This window comes from Petromyzon marinus, chromosome 8 (assembly GCF_048934315.1).
Source record: "Petromyzon marinus isolate PM22_M1 ecotype Great Lakes invasive population chromosome 8, UKy_Petmar_22M1.pri1.0, whole genome shotgun sequence".
Lineage (NCBI taxonomy): Eukaryota > Metazoa > Chordata > Hyperoartia > Petromyzontiformes > Petromyzontidae > Petromyzon > Petromyzon marinus.
In genome coordinates this window covers 6,524,985-6,537,881 of record NC_133674.1, presented here as the reverse complement: position 1 = coordinate 6,537,881, position 12,897 = coordinate 6,524,985, and the positions used below count along the sequence as shown (strand labels likewise).

The window sequence follows — 12,897 nt, the reverse complement described above, 5'->3', positions numbered from 1 at the left end:
TCATAATAAAGGTTTTTGGGTTAGATCGCGTTTATTTATAAATGTGTCGTAACCCTCCACCACCCGACACGGCCAATCAGTAAAAAAAAAAGTGTCACGTTGACAAAAGACAAATAATTCACTACTTCAGCCCACCGGTGTGTTGAAGAGTTAATCCACATTTACAGTTTGAGTACGACGTTTCGCTGGTAAATACTTCCAGCATCATCGGGCAATTCGCCAGAATGGTAAAGCCCTCGCTTGCTCCCGGTTTTATATAGAGCAGCAGGGTGACGTCATCACTTAACTCATCAGGTGCAGTGATTAGAGGCGGAGGGGGGGGGGGTAATGTAATTATATAATCGATTAGTAATCAGTCATTGGTAATGATTAGTAATGAGTTGTAGATTAGTAATTCTTTAAATCAAAATGTAATGTGTATTATTTAATAATACGCTTCCAGGCCGCACTAAGCCGGTAGCTGTCAGAGCGATTAAAGTTATTCTTGTTCCTCTCAATTTCAATGGATTCTCTAATTAGTCTTTGCCAGTAATAATTAGTTTTACACACCACTGCAACATTGTCAAAATCAATTGAGTGTCCTTGTTGACAGGCATGTTCTGCCACTGCCGACAGTTGTGTTTGAGATAATTTAATATTTCTCTGATGTTCTTTTAGTCTTACGCTGATGTTACGTCCCGTCTGCCCAATGTAGCAGCTGCCACATGAACAATTAATCCGATATACACCTTCTGTTGATAGTTTAGGTAATGCGTCTTTAGTGCAAGATACTAGTTTTTGAATTTTGTGTACTGTACCAAATCTTACTGTAATGTTTTGCTTTTGCAAAACGCGGGCTGTGTACGGTACATGTGTGTCCCACGTGTGTCCCACGTGTGGGGGGAGCGGCAGTGTAGGGGTTAGCATGCTGCGCTCTGAATCCGGCGACCGGATTTCGATTCCTGCTCATGGCTAACACCAGTGACTATTATCTGAATCGGTCCTGGGCCTCCCCGAGGTTGACTCAGCCTCATATGAGTACCTAGTGCGGTGTGTAATCGTCGTCACTAGGGAGACAAAGGCGGTCTGGCGTGGTGTTGGCCACCCACCTCCTCGTGTGCTGTGATGGCCTTCATAGGTGCTCGCTAAAAGCATCTTTGTCCCATATGCCAACAGTTGGCATCGTGGGGAGCACGGGTGGTGCATCTGCCAGTCAACTCAGTCACCCCATACCACCTGGGTCTGTCCTGTGATCTCCTGCCGGTGAGCTTTACAAACTTCCCGTGGCCTCAACGTGCACCTAGCCTGGCACAACCGCCTTGGTAACATCACCGTGACTAAATGGCGAACGGCAAGAGAGCGCTTATTAAAAACGAATTGGTGCTCTGCAAAGTCACGTGGAACGTATTTTACAATCATCAGGCATGTGCTGCTTGCTTAGTGGCCAGAGGTAAATGGGTTACCTTCGAAAGCTGGACTGTGGTGGGTCGCGAGGACTGGAGTTTGCGAAGCTCTGGACTCAAGGAGCTTGGATTAGGAGGCACTCGCCCAACCCCTTGAGCCACAATGAAGCCGTTGGGCAAAAGCCTCTCCAGCTGAGCAGCCGCACGGTGCTTGCACCGCAGCCCCGAGGGTCGAGCGGGAATTAAGAGGCTCACGAGGGTGATTACGGCGGGAGGTGGCGGTGGCCTGGGGAGGCCTTCATGCACAGCAGTGGACGGACCATGGCAAATGATGATGATGATGATGAGAGGGATCGTGGTGTGCAACTCGGGGAACAGCGGGTGCACGCTCTGGACGTGCGAGCGCTTGTACCTCCCAGACTAAGAGGGGCCACGTTGACCTTATGTTTGACATTTGATCAAAAATTGAAAGTTCGATTTGCAGTGTTTTATTGCCAACATCATTAATGGTATTTGTTGACCTCGTAATGGATTATGTTTGACTCGTTGCAGCAGCTTCAATAATAATAACAAAAACACCAATAATTATTATTTGTGTTTAATTATATGTAGGGTAATTGAAGTGAGAGAGGGGAGTAAACATGGGCTCACTGCTCCTGTTATACTATATAAGGCATTTTGTGAAAGGAATGTTAAATGCATCTGATGTTATCTGTAAATGAGATGAGCAAGCGAGCTCCCCCCGCGGGGCATGCGGAGGATGCAGACAGCAGGGGTATGTCTGGGGAGCTCAGGCACCAGCTTGTCCGTCCAAAAATATACATTTTTCCCCCCAGATTATTCTATAGGCTTCGCGTCTATTAGACAGAATCCATCCGGTTCTCTGGCAGGGCATTGCGACGGGACCGCGGAAGTGGATCTCGCAGAGCTGCCTCTGAGATTCCTTCCACTGACCTCGGGTCCACGCAATAGGTGGCAACACTTTCAGACCGAGAGTAATGTTCGCCGCATGACAGTTAAACCGATAATTTTAATTAATAATACTAGCGTCATTCATGCCAACAGCATCCCGCACACGTGTGCATACCGAGAAAATGAAAACGCTACGACCAAGTAAAATGTAAAATGAATAAACAAATTAGAAAATGGCACCAAAACAAAAAGCAGAAACAACAACAACAAAAATTATCACAACAAATAAATGAGTCCCATTAGAGTTGTAATTTAAGCCAAATTAAGTTCAAAACCAAATTGAATGTGATGGGGGCCGGGGAGGCGGGTTTGTGCAGTCATTGGTGGCCATGTTGAGACTCGTAACTCGCTGCACTTGGGAACCCAGTTTAATCACAGGCTGCTGCCTGGACTTGAACCCAGTATTCCAGCGGTGCCGCCTCTAAATCGTTAGCACTGGAGGTTGCGGGGGAAGAGGTTCGCTGTGGCCTCCTGTACATTATATTCCTCGGAAGGTACCGAGGGTCAGCCCTGTGTTGTGTTGTGCGGCCAAGTTAAGTGACTGGCCCGATTGGTTCCATTTTGTTGGCTCTCACGTATGTCGTGAAATCTCCAGGGCCACACCTGTGAGGCGGCTCTTGACAGGTGCGGACCGACCTGTTTGGCCACTGTGCAGCGTGTTTACAATTAATTACGTGGCTCATTGTATAATAGCAGTCAGTACATAAATAGAATGCACCCTCCCACATTTTCTTAATGCTACCCCAAGGACACAAAACGGTGGCGGGGACCCACACTCGTACTGGTCTCGATGCATGCACGCATCGCCCCTTGTCTCAAGCCGCTGACGGTTGAGGGCCTCGCCACGCTGTGGGGGACGTGGAGGTTATTGGACCATACTTTACCACGCTGGTCAGCCAGGGCTTGGTGTAGGCGAGGAGCATAGACGGGACGTTTGGAGCTTAGAATTTCAGTTCATCAATGGATTTTGCCGTAGTGCCCTTACAGGTACCATCCGTGGTGGTCGCCCCATCCACCACTCGGCATGCAGGCTCAAGCTCTTGCTTGGCTTGCAACCTCTGACGAAATCGGGCGCGTGCCGGGTGATTTTGTGCCAACTCCTAGAAAACGTGAGCATAGCGGCTCAATTCGGTGAGAGAGCTGGCGATTTAGGCGTTGATTATTTTTACGTTCGAGAGCGGTAATGCGGCCGATACCAGGTGATATGAAGGGGCGTGCGTTTTCACGATGCGTCTCTGTTCGACGTCATTCTTGTCATCACCATCATCACCACCACCGAGGAGGTGGTGGGTTCTCACGTTTAAGATTCCCAGACGGTTCACTGTGTGTGTGTGATGTGGCAGTTCGCTGTGTTTATGAGCGGTGGTGGTTCGCTGTGTGTATGACGCGATAGGTCGCTGTGTGTGTATGATGCGTAAGTAAACTGTGTCGTAAACCTTAGCGTATAAATAAATAACAATAAAATCGCTCGCTGTGAATTACATGTTTATAAGTACACAATTGCTGCCTTAAAGTTTTTTTTTATGAAAAAAACAAACAATTTTAAACTCCAAGAGTAAAACTGTTAAAGTGTGTGAATGTAACCTCTGGGTTGCCACCTTCATCAGCGTCAAAGGCATCGGCATTGTCAGGTAAATAAATGATAAGCACCATTTAATTAGCCTATTACTGCCATCATCACCACCACTCGCACCTCACCACTATCATCACCCATATTACAATCGCTGCTGCCACCAATTCCGTCATCAACATCAGTCTCATCACAATCATCGGCATCAACACCATCACTCATCCCCGTACCTCCGATTAGTATGGTTGGCTACTCACGGTGGGAAAGAAGTTCAACATTCATGCATACACATTCGACACGGTCAATTGAGAAAGTTGTCACGTGATGAACAAACGTGCCAATTTATTACGGCTTCACTAGCACGACCGGTGTGTGTGAGAGAGCATAATCCACAGGTTGAACAATTTGGTGGGAGAGTAATCCGCACACGGTTTAATAATTTGGTACGCCGCCTCGTCTGGCAAAGCGTTTTTGCATTTGGGCAGCTCCACGGATCAGGAAACTATGATTTATGGTAGGTATCGCGTTGGAGATATTTAATTATGATTTCATCAAAAGTGGCTCATTAATGGATGCGGCTAGTGGTTTGGTACAAACGCGAAAACTATAAGCACCATCACCCGATATTAAGGAAGTTAAACAAATCATCTGCATCTGAAACACAGTCCTAATTGGATTTCGTACTGTGCTTAAAAGTGAAGATACACTTCATTATTATACTAATGATTACTGACTGCCCTGTGGAATATGATCCTGGAGCCATATCGGTCATTTAAACGTTTATTGCAAACGCATCACAACCGCAAACTCATCACATGGGCCAGAGCAGAAGCTGGTACCACCTAAAGTAGCAAAACTTTAGTCATACCGATTTATTTGTACCGCTAACGAGAGTGAATTATTTGATAACACACTCGTTTCAAATGGTTAATTATCACTCAATTCGCTGTTGTTTGCCAGGTGATACCTGCAAGTGATATATATGATGTGGGCTCATGGACTACATCATGCCTTGGCACAGCAATGGCATTGCATCTGCTCATCGGTGTTATGCTCCTGAACCTGGTGCTGCAAACCAGCAGGTGGGGAGCGTTAATGTAGCGGTTAGCACGCTGCGCTACGAACCCGATTATTTGAACCGGTCCTGGGCCTCCCCGAGGTCGACTCAGCCTGAAATTAGTAACTGGTGCAGTGTATAAACATCGCCACTGGGGGAGACAAAGGCGGTCGGGCGTGGTGCTGGTCACCCAACCTCATGCGTACCGTTCTGGCTTTCATAGGTGTTCGCTAACAGCACTTTCCCCAACAGTCTGTTCAGGCTATACAGGGGGCCTTTGTTTTTGTTAACAAGCTGGTGGGAAATCAATACGAGCACATTCATGGATATGTAGACCCATATGAAATAATTAATGTGCACAGCTAGTGAGAGTATAGCGCCACATTTTAAAAGTCACGGTCAGAATTTTTGGAGCAAATGTTCTCTTTTGCACCAGAAATACGAGGAGAGAAAGACACTTGTAAAGAGAGACGTGCGAAGGCAGAGAGAGAGAAACATGAGTAGAGACAGGGAGAGACACACTGGCATACGAGGATAGAGACATGAGGAGAGACAGGGAAAGAGACAAACGGAGCGAGGCATTGTGGGAGGGGAGAGGGTCGAATCCCCTGCTCCACATCGGTGATGGTGACATTTTTACATACATACATACATGGTTGAATCGCTAACTGAGTTCCCCGTAACTGACAGACACCGCAACGCTGAGTCCTGCATTAGCTCCCTACTGTGGATCAGGGTATCATGACAACTTGCCCATCGTAAAGCAGCCATACATCTCACAAGGCAAAATGTGGCCAGCTAAGCACGGCTCTGTTCTCAAAAGCCCGCACGAGCAGGAAATTAAAAGAGTCTGTAATAGAGTGCGGAATAAGCCTTTGGAATAACCCTTTTGTCTCCGTAAGTTGTCGTTTCGGCATTTGTGTTTGCGTCCACGGCACAAGTGCCAAAATGTGTTTCTGCTTTTAGAAGGATTTGCATTATCCACGGCCCATTCTCTCTCCGAATAGGGAGGCTTGGAATTAAAAACAAAGGCTTACGGCGTGAAAGTGCTGCGGTCCTTGCCGTGCCGTGTTGCCGCGCGTTTGAATGTCCTTCGTGGGTGGGGGGGGGGTATTGACGCGCGGACTCGCCCGTTCATCGCTCGTATTGTCATGGGGAAAAAGACGGCGATGGACATACCCCGTATTTATTTCACGGATGAATATCTTCGCCCCCCGCAGCCGCTCATTCCTGTATTCACACCAGCAAGGCCTGCTTGTGCGTCATAAAAATATATACGAACGGAAATGAATGCACGCCTCGCTATTGCAGTCAGCTTTGTAAGTAAATAATCCGAGGCAGAGGATAGGATCCTCGCCACCGCGTGGCCCCCGATGGTAGAGGCCGGAACGTTACCGGGGCTCTTTGACGTGCTCTGGCTGCGACGCGGCGCAATCCGTCGCGCTAAAAGTCCTGACACCGGCTCATTGACGTCGCCTCCCCCCCCCACTTCCTCTTTCGCAGAGTGACCGACCGGAGCGCGATGTGCTGACGTGCGGTTGCCTTGACGTCGTAAACGTGGTTCGCGTGGAGATGACGCGCGACCCGGAGTAAGCGCTGCCCGGGAGCCATGGCCTAATTCCGTAATGTGCGACGGGCGGCTCGTAAGAGGGCTCAGGTGAGCGCCGCCAACGTGGATCCCCTGAGTCTCTCTAATCCGCTAAGTGACTTGAGTTTTTTTCCGTTTGTTTGATGCACGCGACGTTATTGGTCGCGGGACAAACGACCAAATGTTTCGATTTTGAGAGTCCTCTCGGGGCTGTTCCCCGGACAACTCGATTACATTCTTCTTTTTTCCCGTGTTATCATATTTGATATACAATTAAAATCATTGTTGCCGTGGCTTGTGCTGCTGTTCCTCCAAACGTATTTAATTAAAAGCGGCAAATTGTTATTCTTTATCCCGCAGGTGGGAGTGGAGCTGCTGAACACGAGGCGTCGTAGTATTATATAACAAACAAAAAAATCCCATCGCCGCCAGGCCCCCCAACGCGAACTCTGCGACCAACGATGGAGGGTCAAGTGAAAGACCACAAGAAAAGTACACTGGCCTCTCGTCTGCCGCGGCTGACGCGCCGCTCTCCGGCACGGCCGTCCGCGAGCAGCGGTAGCAGCCCCCTGTGCGTTGACTCGGGCCCGAGCTCCACGTCGGGGAAGACCAGCAGCAACGGCAGCAGCGGCAGCGGCAACATCGCCGGCAGCGCCGGGACAGGCGACTCGGCGGGCAAGCGCTTTAGCTTGTTCCGGCGCCCGTCGTTTGCGCTCCGGAGCAGCAGGAAGAAGACGCCGTCGTCCCCGACGGCGGCGGCGTCGGTGGCGACGCCCACGATGGTGCCGATGCGGCCGATGGGAGGCGATGCGGCCAACCGCGATTCGATGGGCAGCGGCGAGCGGGAGTTCAGCTTCTGCGAGTCGCCCCGTGACGGGTCCAACTCGGCCACCCTCGAGTCCAAGTCGAGCCGCTGCAGCAGCAGCGTGGACAGCAGGGATGACGCGGCCTCGGGGTCCAGGTTCTCCCGAGGCTTCCGCTTCCCGACGGGCGGCGAGCGCAGCGGCAAGAAGGTGAAGCGGTCGCTCTCCGACTCGTTCGCCCGCGAGTCGCTGCTCACGTCGGCGACACGCGGCGTGTTCCGCAGCTGCATCCGGCCCAACCGCAACTCGGGAGAGTTCGACAAGGCGGTGATGACGGGCTACCGCAACGCCGCCGTGGCGCTTCCCTTGCTGGAGCTGGCCGAGGAAACGGATCCTCGGGAGCTCCAGGAGAGGGTCGCTGCGCCGGCGCTTGCGGCGCCGGTAGAAGGGGAGGAGGAGGAGGAGCGGTCGCCAGGCGTGGACTCCCTTGAGGCGGCCGCGGAGAGGCCGCTGAGGTTCGTGAAGACGGCGTCGGCGGACAACGTGTGCGAGGTGTGGAGCCTGACAGGGTCGCGGGAGAGCTCCGTCTTCCAGAACATTATCGTGAAGACGCAGAGCACCTCCAGCCACGTCTGGGAGAGAAACCAAGCCGATGCCGACGGCGATGCGGCCCCCCGAGCCGGCGACGGGAAGAGTCCGCGTCGGCTCCACCGAGCGGACGGGCCGAACGCCGCCAATCAATCGGCGATGAAAAACGCCAACGCGCACGCCGGCGCTGACCGAGCGGACGATGACGACGCGCGGGGCTGCATCGCGAAGCCCGCGGCAGCGCCGACTGACGGGCACCACGGCCGTAACCGTGCCGCCCCGGGAGCGTCTGTGCCGCACGTCGGCACCGCCAGCCCGGAGTCCCCGCGAAGGGCACAGGCGAGGGCGGACCCGTCGCGGCGCGGCCTTCCTCTCGTCGCCGAGACTCGCTCCGCGGAGAGGGAAGCCGCGGCGCCCGGCGGCGACGGGCGTGCCGTGGGCGGATCGCGCTTTTTTTACCAGGGCGGCTCGGCGCATCGCCCCGCGACCAACCCTCGCGGTGTCGGCGCTGGCGCCGGTCCGACGGCGGCGGACGCGCCGGCCCCCTCCGGGGACGTCGCCGGCGCCCGGGAGGTCGACCCCCGGCGCACGGAGAGCGGCCCCGAGAGCTTGGCGTGGAGCGTGGCCCATGAGCTGCACATCGAAGAGGTGGCGGTGGCGGCCGCGTGCTGGGACGAGGCGCCCGGGGCGGTGGAGGGACCCGGCGCGGACCCTGGCGGAGACGCCGGCTTTCCGCACAGAGTTCTTCCGCTGAAGGGTAAACACATGCCGCCGTCGCTACCGTGCCGCTTGTGACCGTGACGGTTCACCAGAGGCCTCGTTGACCCGAACGTTGTACCGCGCGGATGTAAGAGGAGGGGCGTCGTTTTCCCTAGCACACACAATTGATGTAATAACAGTGGTTCATGTGGTTGTCAGTACGATGCCTGTCACAACAGGTGTGTAGGACTGGTCGTGTGCCGGCTGTTGTGACACTCAGATTGTAGTGAAATGGAGGGAGGGTTAGTAGCCTGCGCAGTTGGTCTGCTCATATATAAAAACAAATACAAAACCAAAGCGCGCGACCATTTCACCTAGGCACCACGTGACTTCAAGTGCTTCATTGAGCTGGTAAACTGTCGGTGTGTGCAAATCACTCCAGTGTGTACGATGGCTCGGAAAGCCAGACAGTGCGTTGGTCCTCACATGGCCAATCGAGTTGTACGTTACTCGATACACGACTGAAACAAAAAACGCCAATCGCTGGCGCATGGTCTCGGATGTTCGAGCCGTCAAAGCCGCGGTCGCTCGCGCCTCTCCCGGCTGTGGGCGGAGCCCGCATTAGCGGGGAGCCTCGCCCGTCCTTCTGCGCTGCCGCGATTGATCCGTTCGGGGAAACTCGGGCGAGCGGAAGTTTGCGCGCACTCCGGCCTACTCGCCGAACCCTGTTTTGCGTGGCAAGCTGCCGATGATGGAACCGTCTTACTGCCTACCGATTTTTCAAAGCAAAACTCGCTTAAATTTGTATTCCCCTCCACCCCAATGTTTATCGTGGCTTATCATGTGGAAATTGATAGCAGCCAAATACTGTAAATGCATGCTTATATAGGTGGAGGGAAAAGCCTTTACGACCGGGAGAAAAATCCACACGACCGCGGAGAGAACATGCCGACAGGCATGCCGTCCTCTATACCAGGTGAAGTAGTGAACATCTCCTGGCCAGCGCGGTGCCCTGGTCAACTCGGCTGCTGGCCCGCACACAGGCTACCGTGCACGGTGGCACGTCGTGCATCGACAGCGCCTCGTGATGCAGCGTAAACCAACAAAGGGGCCCCGCGCACGGAGCGCGACAATCCCACGCGGTCACTCTCTGAGCTCTCGTCGTCCAGCTGGGGTGGTGGGGGGGGGGAACCCAGTCGACACCACGTATAATGGCCTCACAGCTCAAACACGAGATAGGCAGAGCCTATTAGAGTTGTGTTCAGCATTGCCTGCGGATCCATTCCTTTTGCTCTGCCCACTCCCAACACTGCTATTGACCCTCCCCTTCCCCCCGTAAGGGAGCCACACGCCTGACAATTAACTGCGTGTAGCTCTCGCAGGACAGTATCGGGCTGCCTGATTGGCTGCTTCGGCGTGTAGGGTTTGGGGAGTGGAGAAGGAAATTGACGGCAAGGCGAGCTGAACGCGCTTGAGGCAGTCGATTATTGTTATTTTTTTTTAAAATACAGTCGCTGAGCACAGGTTCCGAATTCCCACAACGCCGAGCGGCAAGCAACAAACAGCACGATTGAAGCTGCAAAATAGATCAGCGTTAACACGTTTCTTGCATTGAGCGAGGTTCAAAGAGCGCTGGAGGGAAATCCAAAGTGGAGCAGCGCGAGCGAAGATTGAACCGTCTCCTCGCACTTCCCTCTTTGCTTCTCCACCGGCCGCCCCTCCGTCCCAAGCATCTCCTGAAAACAACCTGCCGAGGTCTCCTAAACCTGACGCTTGTTCTCGTCGTGCGATTGGCGCGTGACTCCTCAGCGGGCGGCAGGGCGCAGGCCGGGGAGTGTCTGCGGCGGCTGTCCGAGGGCTCGGAGGGAGACGGAGCGCTAAACGACGACAATGACGACGGCGGCGGCGTGGCGGTTACTGCGGCTGCGATGCCGGTGCCGGCGTCGCGGCACCGGCAGCACGACGAGGACCGGAGGGACCGCGGCGAGAGCTTCGCCTCCTCTGGAGTCAACAGCATGGTGGGTCGCGCCCGCGCGCCGTCGCTCGCCTGCCCCGCTGCCGTGCCGAGCTGGCCCCAGGACGCCGATGAGTTCAGACGCGGGCGAAAGGCGGAGGGACCGACCGCACCGGCGGTGCCTTTTAAATTTTTATGAGTCACGTTTTCGTTTTGTCTTCTGGATAAAGTGTCACCGTGTGAACTTCACAACGACGTTTATTGGGTCGTTGCGATGTGCCCACCAGCATCGCCGCTGCGTTTTGATTGAATTGTAACGGTAACTTGCAGCCCTCGGCGAAGGCCTCCCACACGTGCCACCTTCAGTCGTGGGAGTCAACTCGGCGCTTCTCACCATCCTGGCCAGTGCGGTGAGGCCTGGGAGGGTAGACTCGGGAGTGTAGAAGTACAGTAGAACGGTGCATTTTGATGCGCCGCACTCTGTTGCCCACAACGTAACACCGTGCAATGACAAGCGGAAGGTGGATTCAAGAGGAACGGCGTTCGAGCCTTGTGTTTCTACATCACGTGCCACCTGCATGCCACCTTTCGCCTCCAAATAACGTCTCACTTGGCAGACCAAAGAGGTGTAAATGATTAGGCAAATGCAAAAAAAAAACCTCAACGCGTACGTCAATAACTTTGCGTGAAAATGCTAAATATATAACAGGCGCATTTTCAGGCAATGATGGTCCTTCGTCAAATCACAATGCTTTCTGGGCAGCGGTCTTCTTCATAGTATATCAATGCGCTGTGAAGAAGCTCCATTGCCCAAAACGTCGCCTATTACATTTTTTTTTATGCCGCAGTGCTATTGACGAATGTGGGGTTTATCTTTTGTTAATTGTGCTCATGCATCGCTTGCAACGCAGCAGCAAGCACCGCCAGATAACTGAGTTACAGACAGTAGTAGTAGTCCAGCAGTTGTAGGTCTACTGGACATCTGTGAAAACTACTGAACTTCGGATTCCTCCAGTACAAATGAATATTCTGAATCTGATGCTCAAGTGAGAAATCCTATGCCTGGGTTCTGGGAGCTGTGCTGCCACTTCTGCCCACCGGGTGGCGGTGGCGGCCTTCTAACCCCGTGGGCTCAGTCGCGTTGTGCATCACGCGCAGCTGGGAGCAACGTTCCCTTTCTCTCTCTCTCTCCCTGCACGCGTGGCCACGTTAAAAGCCTCTGCGCCGTCTTCGCCAGGCGTTTTAAAAAAAAATATATGTACTTTCTGGTTTCGTGACTGACGTGAACTTCTATTGCTCTACTTAAAATATTTAAAAAGAAAATATAACCTTTGATGATGTCCCCCTTTTTTTTTCTCATAGCACAACGGCTGTGCACCCTGCGCAGGCAATTTCTTGCCATTTAATTCACATCCCTGTCCATCAGCAGGATCAAGTGTTCCCTTCCCCCCTATCCCCCCCCCCATCCGCCCCCCCCCGCCCCTTCCTCCTCGCGGGCCAGCGGCCAGTCAGCCACTCGTGTCTTGTGGTCTGCGTGGCGCTTGCAGAATGCATCCCCGGTCAGTGCAGCTGAAAATAAGTTTAAAAAAAAAAGTGCGGCATTAAAAGATAAAAAAAATTTTCACGGAAAAAAAGTGCGAAAACGTCTACGGCTCGATTTCTATGATGCCTTGGACCTTTTGCGTAGAATACGGAGTCGAGGGAGGGCTCCTCTTATTGGGTGCGAAGGGTCTTTGTTCGTTACGTGGTGCCAGCGCTTCCAACGCTTCTGTGCACGTGTCTTGCTGTCTTCTCCCACGCTCTTATGTGTGTACAGGACATGCTGCACAGTCTGGGCTCTCTGGAGCTCGATGAGGATGACCTCATGCTTGACTCGGAGCACCTTGAACTATCGCTGAATGGGCTGAGCTTGCTCACAGGTGAGGGAGTGAGTGAGTTGTTGTGTGAGCGAGTGACACCAGTTTAGCAGTGTGCAATCCGCACCGTGTCTCAACACGCTTTCTTTGTAGCAGGACCTGCACAGGATATTTAGGAAATTCTTATTTTTCATATTTTTTTTATATATATATACACGTGGGAGGAAACATTTGTACCCAGAGAAATCTGTATGTAAAGGTCAATAATCACATTGCTCCATCCTCTTGTGTAGGCAACCACATGTAGCACAGCAGATCCGTGTACCACGCACAGAGGCCTCTTTCTGTGAGCCACCAACCCCACCTGTGCAGTGATGGATTGCAACCACGCATCACCATGCCTAAAAATGCCACTCTCATCTTTTTGA

The 12,897-nt window shown here is 52.9% G+C and overlaps 1 protein-coding gene across 13 annotated transcripts in view; it reads left to right on the top strand.

Annotated features, from left to right (window-relative positions):
• Nucleotides 1–12,897, top strand: part of LOC116940167 (uncharacterized) — a 56,697-nt gene that overhangs the window by 14,141 nt on the left and 29,659 nt on the right. For 7 of the 13 annotated variants that reach the window (XM_032949513.2, XM_032949515.2, XM_032949521.2 and 4 more), the window contains 4 exons: nt 6,485–6,638; nt 6,930–8,717; nt 10,469–10,677; nt 12,430–12,532. In XM_032949513.2, coding sequence (XP_032805404.2) covers nt 7,031–8,717; nt 10,469–10,677; nt 12,430–12,532 — 1,999 coding nt within the window. In that variant the 5' untranslated portion in view covers nt 6,485–6,638; nt 6,930–7,030. Of the gene's footprint in view, nt 1–4,884; nt 5,007–6,484; nt 6,639–6,929; nt 8,718–10,468; nt 10,678–12,429; nt 12,533–12,897 lie in introns of all 13 variants that reach the window. The other 6 variants (XM_032949514.2, XM_032949518.2, XM_076065559.1 and 3 more) reach the window with 4 other exon arrangements.